This window comes from Aspergillus vadensis, assembly GCF_003184925.1.
Source record: "Aspergillus vadensis CBS 113365 unplaced genomic scaffold BO88scaffold_1, whole genome shotgun sequence".
NCBI lineage: Eukaryota > Fungi > Ascomycota > Eurotiomycetes > Eurotiales > Aspergillaceae > Aspergillus > Aspergillus vadensis.
This window is the reverse complement of record NW_020292039.1, coordinates 1286344-1300276: the sequence shown is the minus strand read 5'-3', so window position 1 is coordinate 1300276 and position 13933 is coordinate 1286344. Positions and strand designations below refer to the sequence as shown.

At 53.1% G+C, this 13933-nt stretch overlaps 6 protein-coding genes across 6 annotated transcripts; 3 read left to right on the top strand and 3 right to left on the bottom strand.

Annotated features, from left to right (window-relative positions):
* Positions 1-68: 68 nt before the first annotated feature.
* BO88DRAFT_14273 (uncharacterized protein) lies at positions 69-638 on the top strand. Its single transcript, XM_025701461.1, has one exon. It carries the CDS (start codon positions 221-223, stop codon positions 545-547), a length of 327 nt encoding a protein of 108 aa, XP_025568271.1. The 5' UTR covers positions 69-220; the 3' UTR covers positions 548-638.
* Positions 639-1106: 468 nt separating this feature from the next.
* BO88DRAFT_14248 (mannitol-1-phosphate 5-dehydrogenase) lies at positions 1107-2619 on the top strand. Its single transcript, XM_025701455.1, has one exon. The coding sequence runs from the start codon at positions 1300-1302 to the stop codon at positions 2464-2466; it is 1167 nt and encodes a 388-aa protein (XP_025568270.1). The 5' UTR covers positions 1107-1299; the 3' UTR covers positions 2467-2619.
* On the bottom strand, positions 2620-4034 carry BO88DRAFT_14247 (enoyl-CoA hydratase/isomerase family protein). Its single transcript, XM_025701454.1, has 2 exons — positions 3479-4034; positions 2620-3392 (listed from the first exon to the last, which is right to left on the bottom strand). Exons 1-2 carry the CDS (start codon positions 3705-3707, stop codon positions 2773-2775), a joined length of 849 nt encoding a protein of 282 aa, XP_025568269.1. The 5' UTR covers positions 3708-4034; the 3' UTR covers positions 2620-2772.
* A 183-nt stretch (positions 4035-4217) lies between these two features.
* On the bottom strand, positions 4218-6285 carry adaB (chromatin-binding transcription regulator ADA2; the record flags this gene model as incomplete). Its single annotated transcript, XM_025704416.1, has 3 exons — positions 5836-6285; positions 4359-5759; positions 4218-4286 (listed from the first exon to the last, which is right to left on the bottom strand). Exons 1-3 carry the CDS (start codon positions 5926-5928, stop codon positions 4218-4220), a joined length of 1563 nt encoding a protein of 520 aa, XP_025568268.1. The 5' UTR covers positions 5929-6285.
* An 848-nt stretch (positions 6286-7133) lies between these two features.
* Positions 7134-9587, top strand: BO88DRAFT_459990 (serine/threonine-protein kinase; the record flags this gene model as incomplete). The annotated part of the gene is made up of 5 exons (XM_025711103.1): positions 7134-7155; positions 7235-7378; positions 7435-8586; positions 8636-9000; positions 9059-9587. 5 exons carry the CDS (start codon positions 7134-7136, stop codon positions 9254-9256), a joined length of 1881 nt encoding a protein of 626 aa, XP_025568267.1. The 3' UTR covers positions 9257-9587.
* Positions 9588-10270: 683 nt separating this feature from the next.
* Positions 10271-13436, bottom strand: BO88DRAFT_439938 (coatomer subunit beta'; the record flags this gene model as incomplete). The annotated part of the gene is made up of 6 exons (XM_025709744.1): positions 10271-11697; positions 11753-13021; positions 13079-13110; positions 13169-13190; positions 13240-13302; positions 13419-13436. 6 exons carry the CDS (start codon positions 13434-13436, stop codon positions 10480-10482), a joined length of 2622 nt encoding a protein of 873 aa, XP_025568266.1. The 3' UTR covers positions 10271-10479.
* Between the last annotated feature and the right edge of the window lie 497 nt (positions 13437-13933).

Genomic DNA, 13933 nt, shown 5'->3' with positions numbered 1-13933 from the left:
GCCAGGCTATAGAACATGAAGCTATTGGGTTTGTCTTGGGGATAAGAGGGAGCCGGATATAAAGACCCACAGAAACCCCATGAAAGGGATTCTACGGCCGTCCATTGTTGATCGCATCCACTGGGGGTAACCGACGATAGTGTGGTACAGTGCAGCGTAGCGTTGCTTGGGGGGAAGAACCGGTCACGTCACCAGTGGAGCAGGATTGGGCTCGGGTCGAATGACGAGGGCGCATGGCCTCCCTTGGCCCCTCCGGTGCTGCTCGTTCCCGGCATCGTCCAGCGCTAACAGTAGAATCTCTTTGAATTATCCATTCCATCGCTGGCCTGACACCAGCGGTGGGTCAACCCCTGGTGGATACTCGATTCGATTCCATGATGATGATGTTAACGACCGGTTGGACGATGATGATAGTCAGGGGAATGATGTAGGAGACCTGAGACCAGAACCAACAAGCAGCAGCCACCAGCCCATTATAGGTCAGCGATCGGAGTATAGGTACACAGTGTTCAGGGAAGATGACTTGTTGGAAAGAGAAACGGGTTAGAACCGGCTGGGATGAGATACTGTGAGATGACTTACAGTAGCACCACTAGTTGTACGTAGACTATTGTTAGTCCATGGCCATCGGGCCAACGGGCCAACGAGCCATTAGTTTATCGCGTCGTCAACCTCACGATGGCACAGTTGCACATGCGACAAGGACCGGATTGTCTGTGGGTGCGGAATCAACCGGGACCTTGACAGTGGCCGTGTCTGATTGGGATAGAAGGCAAAGTAAGGGGAGGCGTGCAGGGCTTGAAAATGCCCGCATGGCCAATCCGCTTTGGGCCTGCGTCATCGCCGCTCATTGGAACGGCCGGCTCTGGTCCTGTTTGGAAGGGCTTGGATTGGGCCTCATCGTGATCCATTAAGTCATAGTCAGTTAGTCTAGTTCACTTTTACTTGGATCATAGTAGTCACTGTGTGTGTCTTTTTCCCCCACTTACTGGAATTGGCCCGAACATCGTGAAAAGTCTCGGTTTCATTCACCGTTGCACTTTCCCGTTGTTTCCATCGTGACTGCCTCATTCTCTCTTATTTCGCTCATTATACTTTATATACCCCTCCATTCCCCCTCTTCTTCTCTCCATCCTCTCCTCTTTAATTCTCAACCTTCCTTTGTCTTCAACACCACTCTTCTTTTCGCGATATCAAATCACCTTTCATACTATTGATCAACTTCTTCACTTGATCAGTCTTCCACTTACTCTACCTCAGCCTTAACCCCCTTCTACTAAGTCATACTTCCACTACATCATGGGAAAGAAGGCCATCCAGTTCGGCGGTGGTAACATCGGCCGTGGCTTCGTCGCCGAGTTTCTCCACAAGGCAGACTATGAAGTGGTCTTTGTCGATGTCATGGACAAGATGGTCGAGGCTCTACAGCAGAACAAGTCGTACAATGTGACTGAAGTCAGTGAGGAGGGTGAGCACACCACCACCATCACCAACTACCGTGCCATCAACTCCAAGACCCATGAGAGCGATGTCATCCAAGAGATTGCTACGGCTGATGTCGTGACCTGTGCCGTGGGCCCCAACATTCTCAAGTTCATCGCCCCTGTCATTGCCAAGGGTATCGATGCTCGCACAGAGTCTAAGCCTGTCGCTGTTATCGCCTGTGAGAATGCCATTGGTGCTACCGACACCCTGCACGGCTTCATCAAGCAGCACACCAGCCAGGACCGCGTCGAGACCCTGTACGACCGCGCCCAGTTTGCCAACTCTGCCATTGACCGCATCGTCCCTCAACAGGCCCCCAACAGTGGCCTCGACGTCCGCATTGAGAAGTTCTACGAATGGGCTGTCGAGAAGACTCCCTTTGGCTCTGTCGGCCACCCAGACATTCCTGCCATCCACTGGGTCGACAACCTGGAGCCATACATTGAGCGCAAATTGTTCACCGTCAACACCGGCCATGCTACTACTGCCTACTTTGGTCACTTCCGGGGCAAGAAGATGATTGCCGACGCTCTGGAGGACAAGGAGATCCGTGGACTTGTTCACAAGGTTCTTGAGGAGACTGCCTCACTCATCGTGGCTAAGCACGACATCTCAGAGGAGGAGCAGAAGGAGTACGTCGATAAGATCGTCAGCCGCATCTCCAACCCTTATCTGGAGGACAATGTCGAACGCGTGGGTCGTGCTCCCCTGCGCAAGCTATCTCGCAAGGAGCGTTTCATCGGACCGGCTTCGCAGCTGGCCGAGCGCGGCATGAAGTATGACTCTTTGATGGACGCTGTCGAGATGGCTCTGCGCTTCCAGAACGTGCCTGGTGACGACGAGAGTGCCGAGCTCGCCAACATCCTCCAAGAACAGTCGGCAGAAGATGCCACCAGCAACCTCACCGGCCTGGAAGAGAAACACCCTCTGTATCCTGCCGTGCTGGAGCGGGTGCGCAAGGTGCAGCAGGGGACGAAGTAAAGGCATTGCTGTTGTTGCACACTGTCTTCTTTAATGTTCACGATTACGATTACGAAAACTGCGAAAGCGTTCCGAGTCGATCACCTGCATGTACAACTGGCCACGCCGCAGGACGGTGACAGGCCATATGGGATACGGCGAACACTGGTCGGCGCGGATATGGAGCATGGGTATGGAAACGGATTAGCATAGTCATAACATGATAATGATGTACATAGTTGCAGGCAACTAGCACGAATACATGACTGAACATGAATCTATGCCAGGTCTCACAAACAGTAACCGATTTAAATCTTAACCTGTTGCTTACAACTTACTATCCCTCCAGACGGGCTTCCTCTTCTCCACAAACGCCCTCAGTCCCTCCCTAATATTCTCCCCCTGATTCAACTTCTCCGACCACCCCTCCATCAACATCCCCGTCGCCTCCTCAACCCCAACCCCCTCCCACCCCAACTTGACTCCCTCCCGACTAACCAACACCGCATCAGGACTATTCCCCGCAATCTGCACCGCAACCTCCACCGCCCTCTCCACCACCCCTTTCCCACCATCATCACCAACAATCTCATTCACAATCCCCCACCTCTCCGCCTCCTCTGCAGTAACTTTCCTCCCCGTCAACGCCATCTCCATCGCCCTCTGCCGTCCCACGATCCTCCCCAGCCGCGGCAACGCCCCCGCCCACGCCACCACCCCGCGCTGCACCTCCGGCAACCCGAAATACGCTTTAGAAGAAGCGATCACCATGTCGGCGTTGAGCACCATCTCGCATCCGCCCCCCAGACAGAGCCCGTTCACTGCGCAGATGATAGGTTTCTTTCCGCTCCGTCGGGAGAGACCCCCGAAGCCGCTGGGGGGCATGCCTGGGGTGGTGGGGGTGGTGGTGGATGATGATGTGGGGGTTTGGACGGTGGTGTTCCATTCTGTATATTATAGGTGAGTATCATGCTGAATGAATAAGGGAGAGAATGTTGGTGAGGTGAAGAATGGGGTAAGGGTAAGGGTATACCTTTAAGGTCTGCGCCCGCGCAAAACGCCCTCCCGGAGCCGGTCAATATGCCTACTCTTATTGAGGGCTCATTGTCCATCCAGGTCCAGATGGCGTGGAGGTCGTGGTGGCCCGCGGTGGAAATGCTGTTTAGTGCTTTGGGTCGGGAGAGAGTGACGAGGAGGACGTGTGGGTGGGGGAGGGAGAGGGTTATGGTGTTTGAAGTGGGGGTGGGGAGGGTTGGTGCCATTTTCTTTTCTTTTTTACCCTTCTTCTTTGAGAATTGTATGGGTTTGGGTATGGTGAGGGTTATGGTTTCAAGGTAGGTAGGGGGAGGAGTGGTGTTGTTATAAAGGTGTTTGATTGATTGACTACGGGACTTTAATCATGCCGAGGTTCGGTCGGATGTTATACTTAAGGTAAGCTGGTTAGTGGTTAGATTGGAATGCGGAGAAGACGGACGGACTTGCCGCTAGACTAGTCGGTTCTGTGGTTAGTCCGGTGGGTATCGGTTCCGATTATTGTCTCCTGTTTTATGGTTGACTGTAGCTAGTTAGTAGCTACGTGGAAGTTGTAAAGAATAAAATAAGGTCTGTTTATTTTATAGTTAATTGAAGGATTAATTCGTCCCTTGTATAGATAAACTATATGTCCATCTACTTAATCACTTAATCAAATCCGTAAATCGTATCATCTACCTCACAACGCCGCAACTCCTTACACAGAACCACGTGGTATCCTGCTCATGCAAATCAGACGCTCAGCTCTTGTTGATCCAGCCGCTGTGTACCATGAAATCGTAGATTCGACTCGTCTTGGTACTGTCGACCTGTAGAAATCTTTGTCAGAATGCTATACGTCTCTGTATGTTGGCAGAGGGGAAAGAGGGTGGGAGGGCTACCTTGCAAATAGCTCGCGCGTCCTTCTTCTTTAAACTGCCGCCCTGCTTCATCGCCTCTTTCAATAAAGTCTCCTTAATTACTAGGTACGGCTTGGGCTGCATGTGCAACACATTGCACACCTCGACCTCCTCCTTGGTCAGCAGGTGCAGATCCGGTGCTCCCTCGTTCTCCAGCTTCCACGGAATCACTCCGTTCAGTGGCTGGATCACAAATTTGGTCTTCACTGGCTGCGGCGTGCTGATCCCGTCGCCATTGGTGGCTGCAAACGCCCGATCAAAATCGTTCATCGGCGGGTTGACAGGCTCTGGTGCTTTAGGCGCCCCGGACGCCTTTTGTAGGCGGAGAGGAAGCTCCGGGGTCGTCAGCTGACTGGCAGCGGACGGCTGTTCTGGTTGCTGCGACTGCTTCGTTGGTCGCGTGCTGGCGAACCGATCAAACGAGCCCTGCGGCACCATCCGCTGTGCCCGCTGTTGCTTCTCCTGTTCGTATTTCTCTCCGCCCTTGAGATCACCGATACCCATCTGGCGCCACTCCTGGAGCTGCGTGATGGCTAGCCGCAGGTTGTGCTCGTACTCGAGACCCTTGTTGAACTCTTCAAAATCATCGTGGTTCATCATCCGGGCAAACGGCTTCGCCTTGTTCAGCAAGTCGCGCTCCTCTTTCGTGCGCTTCTTCTCCAGTGCCGTGTTCTTGCGGTACTCGAGGAGGTTGTGCTCGAAGAGGATCTTCTTGCGCTCCGTACGCGCCGTAAGCCGCGAGTTATAGATATCCACCACGGTCATCTTCAATTCCATCTCCGCGTCTGTCTCGCCGTTCGCCGTCTCGCCCGCGCCAGGCTCAAATGTCATGTGCTGCACCGCTTCCTCAGCTTCGTTCATGAACTCTGTCTCAAATTCCAATCGACCCGGCATATAGCCCTGCACTTCGTGACAAGCCGGTACACTGGCAGTAGGCTTCTGCTTCGGTGTTGTGGGTGGAGCTGCCTTGGCCGCCTCTTTGCGCTCTTCAATGCGGCGTTTCTTCCGCGCCTGGAATTCTTCCTTCGATATGGCCTCCGAAAGGCGCTTGTCGTCCGGATCGGCGCGTTCCGGTAACGGGAAGTTCGGGCTATCGATATAGGCGCTGATGTAGTGGTCGCGAACCTCCTCCTTGGTGCGGTAACCACCAATGTGGTCTGCAATGTCCGCCCATGATCCCAGTCCGTAAATCTCGGCGCCTTCCAACAGCAGAAGCTCCTCGTCCGCACCCCAGTCCTCCTCGAAAATCGGGACTGAGTTCTGTTCAATCACCTGGAATGGATGCGTTGATGGGTCATGATTCTTGGATTTCTCTCCGGCAGCGAAGCAGGGGACGCAGAGATCGTATTCGTGGCAGGCGGGATGGGCGCAAGATACGCGAACCTAGAAAGAGACCAATAGATTAGGTTTAAGGCCGACAAGAGGCGAAGATTCTTAGAACACGGATCGCAGACTGTACCGTCGAAGTCACATCAACCGAGCAGATATCACAGTGATACTTGGTGCCCGCTTCAGTGCCGCGCGAGGCGGTCTTCTTCCGTATTACACCCATCGGTCGCGGGTCCCTTTCATCCTCCAATGTTCCCGGATCCGTTTCGACCACACCGACACGCCCTCCAGTGAAATGAGAGGGCAAATTGAAACTAATGAGAAAAGAGTGATGCGCGTCGGGTATGAAGGTGATGGTCCGGAGAACGACGGTAGCGCAAAGGGATGTACGTCTCCGCAGTCGATGAGCGGGGGGAAATGCCGGGGAAACAAAGGTGGAGTAACCTTGAGGGCTCAACGTCAGGTTGGTCCCAAAAAAGTCGATCCAGCACAGACAAGAACCGTAATACCAACAAGGTTTCTGGGGATGGCTGAAGGATTGTGATAGTAGCAGTTTGTAGTGAACAGGAGACTGGTCGCGTATCGGCGGACGGACGATTCGAGGTTCTGGGGGTGGGCGGTGGCTAAGCTCTGAGGCTAGTGCACTTTGTGGTTACTTGATCGGGACTAGACTACGATCTGGGAATGCACCGCCTCAGGGTGACAAAGATTCATGCCCCAGGCACACATTCAGGCAACGGGGTTCCTGGACCAATGAAGGACGGAGTGGCGGCGACTTATTCTATTCAGAGTTCAGCCTCGCTCAGTCCCTTTCCCACCTTCATTCATTCACCCCCTCTTCCCTTCCCCCCCCCTCCTACTCCTCCTCCCCCCATTTCCCAATTCTTTCCCCCCCAATTCGCCTTATCAACTGTCTCTCCCTAAAAAAGTCACTTCCCGGGTCGATCCTCCTTCTCGTCGTTCCATCGTGTCCCCGACCCTGGTTCTACTTTCATCATCATTTCGTTTGTTCTTCAAGCGTCTTGTACAGTTTGCGGGTGTTCCCCTGTTCCCGCCCGATCGGTGGTTCCTGAAACTACTTACTACTACTACTACTTACTTACCCTCGCCCTCCTCATTTCCTCTCTCTCCCTCCCCTCTCTTCTCCTCCCTCGTTTTTCTGTGTCGCTGACTGACCGCTGTGGCTGTGGCGGTTCTGCATATTATCACTGCACTTGACTGGTCTGGCTCGTTCTGCCCTTCTTCTCTGCCAGGCCTCCGACCCAGTTGTTGGCCTCCTATTCCTCTCTCTCCTTTTCCTCTTCCTTAAAACCGTCGGAAGACTGTTCAAATTGATCCTCTCTTTTCCTGTTCCTTTCCTCTCTCTCTCCTCCCTTTCTCCAAACATATACACACCCTGGATTCGCTTGTTAGAACATCCCTATGACAATGTCGTGGAAACTCACTAGAAGTATGTGCGATGTTTATGCCCGGTTGTGTTTCCTTTGTCCCGGCATATCGGATGCTAATGAATTAATTCCCTCATACAGAACTAAAGGAGACGCACTTGGCTCCTTTGACCCAAACATTCACCCGATCCTCCTCCACATCCACCATTAAAGGTGATTCTGGCGAAGAGACCCCCGTTGTTTCGCAAACTCCCAGTATCTCCACAACAAACTCCAATGGAATCAGTATGTTGTTCCCATTCTCTTCAGTTCTCTGCCGACCGTCTAACACTTTCCTAAAGACGCCTCGGAGTCGCTTGTCTCCCCGCCCGTGGCCCCTGTCAAGCCCGGAATCCTGATCGTCACCCTCCACGAAGGTCGAGGCTTCTCTCTTTCCCCCCACTACCAACAGATCTTCAACTCTCATTTCCAGAGCAGCGGTTCCTATGGCATGCGTCCAAGCTCTTCGTCATCCCACTCGGCACACGGACAGGCCGCCTCCTACGTCCCCAGCGGTCGCCCTCAATCCACCAGCGGAGGTATCAATGCCGCTCCGACCTCCCACGGTCGTTATTCGACCAAGTACCTCCCTTATGCCCTTCTGGATTTCGAAAAGAACCAGGTTTTCGTCGACGCCGTTTCTGGTTCCCCCGAAAACCCCTTGTGGGCTGGAGACAACACGGCCTATAAGTTTGATGTGTCGCGCAAGACGGAATTGAACGTTCAGTTGTATCTGCGGAACCCCACGGCTCGTCCTGGCGCTGGTCGCAGCGAGGATATCTTCCTCGGCGCCGTCAAGGTACATCCTCGTTTCGAAGAGGCTCAGCCCCATGCGGAGGATCCCAAGTCCAAGAAGACGCCGCAGGAGCGCCAGCTGGGCCAGCTGGGCGCCGAATGGCTGGATATGCAGTTCGGCACCGGTTCCATCAAGATTGGTGTCTCGTTTGTCGAGAACAAGCAGCGCAGCATGAAGCTGGAAGACTTCGAGTTGTTGAAGGTTGTGGGTAAGGGTAGTTTCGGCAAGGTCATGCAGGTCATGAAGAAGGATACGGGTCGGATTTACGCCCTCAAAACTATCCGCAAGGCGCACATCATCTCACGGTCGGAAGTCACCCACACCCTCGCCGAAAGATCCGTGCTCTCTCAAATCAACAACCCTTTCATCGTCCCTCTCAAGTTCTCCTTCCAGTCTCCGGAGAAGCTGTACCTCGTCCTTGCTTTCGTCAACGGCGGTGAGCTGTTCCATCACCTTCAGCGCGAGCAGCGCTTCGATATCAACCGGGCCCGGTTTTACACTGCCGAGCTGCTCTGCGCGCTGGAGTGCCTGCATGGTTTCAAGGTCATCTACCGTGATCTCAAGCCTGAAAACATTCTTTTGGACTACACTGGCCACATTGCTCTGTGCGACTTTGGTCTGTGTAAGTTGGACATGAAGGATGAGGATCGCACAAACAGTAAGATTACTCCTGCTCCCAACCGGAACTCGTCTAACCTTCTACACAGCGTTCTGTGGTACCCCTGAATACCTCGCACCCGAGCTTTTGCTTGGAAACGGATACACAAAGACCGTTGACTGGTGGACGCTGGGTGTCCTCCTTTACGAAATGTTGACGGGTCTTCCCCCCTTCTACGATGAAAACACCAACGATATGTATCGGAAGATCCTTCAGGAGCCCCTCACTTTCCCCAGCACGGACATTGTTCCCCCGGCCGCTCGGGATCTGCTGAGCCGACTGCTCGATCGCGATCCTCAACGTCGGTTGGGAGCCAACGGCGCAGCGGAGATCAAGTCGCACCACTTCTTCGCTAACATCGATTGGCGCAAGCTTCTCCAGCGGAAGTACGAGCCCAGCTTCCGTCCGAACGTGGTATGTAACCCTTTCTTGTGGCTGACGTTATGATGGCGATAATGACTAACCTTTGCAGATGGGCGCTCGCGATATTACCAACTTCGACCGGGAGTTCACCTCCGAAGCACCTCAAGATTCGTACGTGGACGGTCCCATGCTGTCGCAGACTATGCAGCAACAGTTCGAAGGCTGGTCTTACAACCGCCCGGTTGCCGGTCTCGGCGACGCTGGTGGCAGTGTCAAGGATCCCTCTTTTGGTAGCATCACCGAGTAAAAAACTGATACATCATCAATCGACTCACTTGAACACCATACGTCCCTTCAAGACATAAAGGGAAATTGTTTGAGACAATTCCTTGCTTTCTCACCTTTACTCGTGCATATTCTCTGCATAGCTCGAGCACTTGCTTCACTGCTGGTTCTCCCCTGTTTTCCCTCTTAGCACAAGTGGTATATGGTATCTTTCTGTTGGAATCCATTCTCTGTGGCGGTGATCTCGGCTGAGCGCTTGTGTTTTTCTATCCTGGTTTGCATTCAAGATACAATTGAGGCGGGTCCCTTTCGTGCATTTCTCATTTACTGTCATTATCACACCTCTTTTGACTGCCGCATTATTTCACAAATTTGTCTCGGGCTTGCGTCAGTGATTTGCTTCCTTTCGAACAACAGGCGGACGGCACAGGTAAAGCGAAAAGCTCCCACATTCTAGCTCTCTGCACAGGCCCTCTGTATGCCTGATGAACCGGCCTCGTTGTTCTGTTTCAGATCTGCTGGTCCGATCCTTTGCTGCTCCCGCGGAATACGGATCGCTCCTGGGGAAGCCAAATCCATTTGGGATCGATCTACATATGAAAGTACACATTTGAGCGGTCCTCGATTTAGACCATTTAGCTGTTCCTTCTCATGTTACTGTCGAAAATTTTTGTCTGGGTTCTGCTCTCTTTGCGCGCTGGGATGGACTAAACCAGTTGACGGTAAGGGTGTTTTGATTTGACATGGCTGGCTCATAGACAATGGGATTACTATCTACAACTGAATCTCGTCACACAAACAATCATAGTGTGGTAGCTTATACTATCGTACTGTCCTAATCATCTCACCATACGCAGAAAAATGGGACACAATATTATGATCATCACTTCAAATCGTTAGAACAAGGGGTGATAGATACAGGTAGTAGAATAGAGGACTGAACCGAAGAAACATACAATGTTCAAATATAAAAAAGGGGATGAACATGAGATTGAATCATGACGATAAACCAAGGCAGATGTAAGAAAAAAAAAGGACAAAACATAGTTCTAGAAAGATGAATAAAGTTATGTAAAAAAAATGAGCAAGCAAGCTAGATAAGAGTAAGTAGGAGGGTTGTCAACGGTACATGGAAATAATTTTTCCTCTTCTCACTTCTCTTCTTCCCACTCCTGCAGAAATTAAAGGAAAAGCCTCGCACACGCTCGCTCCTAATCCTTCTTCACCTTATACAACCATCGTCGATCATGCCTCAGTTTCTTCTTCTTCTTCGGCCTCTTCCTCTTCGGCCTCGACTTCGGCTTCAGCTTGAGCTTCCACCTCGGGCTCACCGTTACCTGCCGAGACGGCATTGCCGTCCTCATCAGCGTGCACGTCGATCAGAGACTCTGAGGACGGGGGCTCAGGAACAACTCCCTCCTTCTCTAGACGGAGGTATTCATCCCACTCCGGGAAGAGGTCATCGTCCGCGGCGAGGTCAGGGCAGCCCGGGGGGATACCGATGAGACGGGCGATCTTGGTCTTTCCAGAGCCCTCGAGAGACTCTTTCCATTGTGCGACGAGAGCAGGGGCACGGGAAGGCTTGTAGGTCTGTGCGAAGAGAACGGATTCGGCCAGACGGTTGGTACGCACCAGGAGGTCGATGCAGCCGTCGACGTCGCCGAGGGACCAGAAGGTGGAGAAGGCGACGTTGTGGAGGCCGGCTTCCGAGGCTTGCTCGGCCAGCTGACGGAGACCGTCCTTGTTGCCGCTGGCAGTGTGCAGAAGGAGGAGAGAGCCGACGTCCTTGGCGTTGGTGAAGCATTCTTGGGCCAGGGCCAAATTCCATCCTGCCAAGGCGGCATCTCCGACGGTCTTCCACTTGTGCTCGTTGTTGGCTTCGCGGGCAATTTCCAGGGCGATGTCGAGGTTGCTGAGCCCGAGTGCCAGCTCGAACCGGTGCTCTTGGTCGGTTGCAACTTCAAGGGCCATCTCCTTGTAGCCTTGGCCTTCGAGGAATCGTGCAACCTTGTTCATCTGGTCCTGGGGAACGTCCTTGAGCAGCTCAGCTGCCATGTCCATATCACCACGCAGCACCACGGTCTGGTACTCGACCATGCTGAGGGAGAGACCGAAGGAGACGACGTTGACGTCCTTGTCGGCAAGGTAGACTCTGCCATCGCGGGGCAGGTAGCCCAGGACGTACATGCCCTGGTCGAAGTGAGAGATGGTGTAGGTCTGGTCACCGACCAGGTAGTTCAGGCGGTTCGTCGAATTCGTGTAGATGAAGCAGTCTCCAACCCATTGACCTGTGCGGACGGACTCGTTGATGTCGGTGACAACTTCGAAGGCGGACTCCACTCCATCCTCGTCGGCTTCACCGGCGTTCAGACCGTTGACGTAGTTCTCCCTGGAGAAGCGGAGGACGTAGAAAGTATCCTCGCAAGCAAGGGTCACCAGCTCGCCAGACTCGGACCAGTAGACCTATTTGAGGTGTGAGTGAAAGGGCGTCTAAATTTCTTAGTTGGTGGATACTTACAGCCTTGGGGTCGACTTCGATGCGGCGGACCAAGTTACCCGTCTCCCAGTCGAACATGCCAATACCTCCTTGTCCCTTAACACCAAGAAGCACACCATCGGTAAGACCCTCAGCCTGGAAGCCCACGTCCAGACCACCACTAACTTCCTTGAAGTTCTTGAAGATCTTGACGCTGGTCGTGGACTCCCGGATAGCGTAATCGTTGCTGTTGTCCTTGGAGCCCCATGCGAAGTCCAGGGCCTGTCCAAAAGCCTTGTTTCGCCAGGCAAGGGCAGTGTAGATGATGTACTCGCCATCACCACATACCGAAACGAAACGGCCGTTGGGGGAATGAGACAGCGTCTGGGGATAGACCTCGCAAGATCCCAACTCCTTAGTGGGAAGAGACAGTGGTGCTCCGTCCTTGATGCTGGCATCACCACCCTTGATCACAGTGGAAACGACCTCGTTGTGTCTGGCCCAGATGATCTTTCCTGAACCGTCCATGGAAACCGCCGGCTCCTCTCTGCCCATCTTCACAACCACCGCACCATCGTCGAAACCCATCGCAACACCCTGTCTGCCACGCTGGTAAGCGATACACCAGGCACGCTCCAAGCCATAGCTTAGCGACTGCTCCAGCCTGTATGTGTTTGCATGCCAGAGCTTGATAGTTCCATCCTCCGATCCGGAAATGATAACCGGCAACTCCGGGTGGTAGCAGGCAAACGAAACGTTACTTGTGTGTCCTTCCAAAGTTGCAATGAGCGCCTTCGTCGTGTAATCCCAGATCTTGACGGTCCTGTCGTCTGATGTCGTAAGAAGGTATGGCTTATCCGCTTGAGGGTAGTAATCGACATGGTTGACACCCTTGGTTTCATGGGCTTCCAGGGTGAAGTTGGCGTGAGGCGAGCCAAGGCTCCAGATCTTGACGGTACGGTCCAAGCAAGCGGAGGCGAAGGTGTTCGTATCCTTGGGGTTGATAGCAAGCCCCATCACGTAGTGGCTATGGCCCTCGTAAACCTGGACACACTTCCAGCCCCTCTCCCAGTCCCACAGCTTGATCGTCATATCATCGGACGCCGTAAGAACAAACGGCTGGGTGGGGTGCACTGCGATGGAACGAATGTAATCCGGATGCGCTTCAAATGAGGCAATCTTCTCGGAGGTGTTGTAATTGTAGACGCGAAGTTGGAAGTCATCGGAACCGCAGACAATCCAGTTCTTGCGAGCGATGAATCGACCGGCTCGTACAGGGACATCGGTGAGTTCGAAAGTTTTGATAATCGACTAGATATTTCAGCAATCAGCAGTGCATCATAGCAACTCCTTGTCTACACAACTCACCTGAGTCTCGTAAGACCAGATGTATACATGGCCTATGTCGAATTAGCACATCACATTCGATGATTTCCTCCACTCGCTACCGTCACGCACCGCTATATAACGTTGTGAGGATCTGAAAGCCATTAGTATTGATCGACGGATTGCAGCGATTGAGTACTCACCCATGGCTCTGTGGGATGGAAGTCAATGCCCTTCACCCGCTCGGAGCGGGCGAACAGCTGTCTCTGTTAGGCCACAACAACAGTCAGCATCCGTATAATTGTTTCCCGAGATTATATCCTCTGCACGCCACAGCCTCGTATTGAACTAAGGGCTTTAGACCCCGCATTATAGCCCGTACCTTGACATCCAATTTCATGTTGTGTGGGGAAGGAGAGTCGCGACTATGTGCGGCGTCGGAGAACGGCCTGAGAGAAGGAGGGGAAACCAGGCCACGAGCCGCTCAAACAGCCAGCCCGTCGATGCAAAGGAGTCCCGAGAAGCAGGTAGATGAGAGCGCAAAGAAAGAAGGAAAGTCCCCGACCGGAATGGCCAGCAAGGTCAACGAAGATGTTCAGGGACTGGCAGCGATGTGTCCACAAGGAGACGGAATCCCGCCAGCTATCTGGAACCGGCTAGCCATATGGGGCTCACCGCCTACGGTTTGTGATTCCATCTGAGCATCAAACATTAACCCTGCATCACTTCAAGATATAGATGCTTGTGGTTGCCTTTCTGTTTGTAGATACTCTGGGAAGGGAATTATTGGGTGCAGATGCGACCATTTCAAGCACCCCGTCGGGGTGAGTGCAGTAGTCATCAAGTAAAGCAATGAACTATACACATCACACGCATCACTTGCACCGGCTCCCTTAG

Coding starts and splice junctions, on each gene's coding strand:
- BO88DRAFT_14273 (XM_025701461.1), top strand. CDS start 221: ATGACGAGGGCGCATGGCCTCCCTTGGCCCCTCCGGTGCTGCTCGTTC.
- BO88DRAFT_14248 (XM_025701455.1), top strand. CDS start 1,300: ATGGGAAAGAAGGCCATCCAGTTCGGCGGTGGTAACATCGGCCGTGGC.
- BO88DRAFT_14247 (XM_025701454.1), bottom strand. CDS start 3,707: ATGGCACCAACCCTCCCCACCCCCACTTCAAACACCATAACCCTCTCC. Junction 3,393..3,478: donor CGCGGGCGCAGACCTTAAAG/GTATACCCTTAC, acceptor TATAATATACAG/AATGGAACACCACCGTCCAA.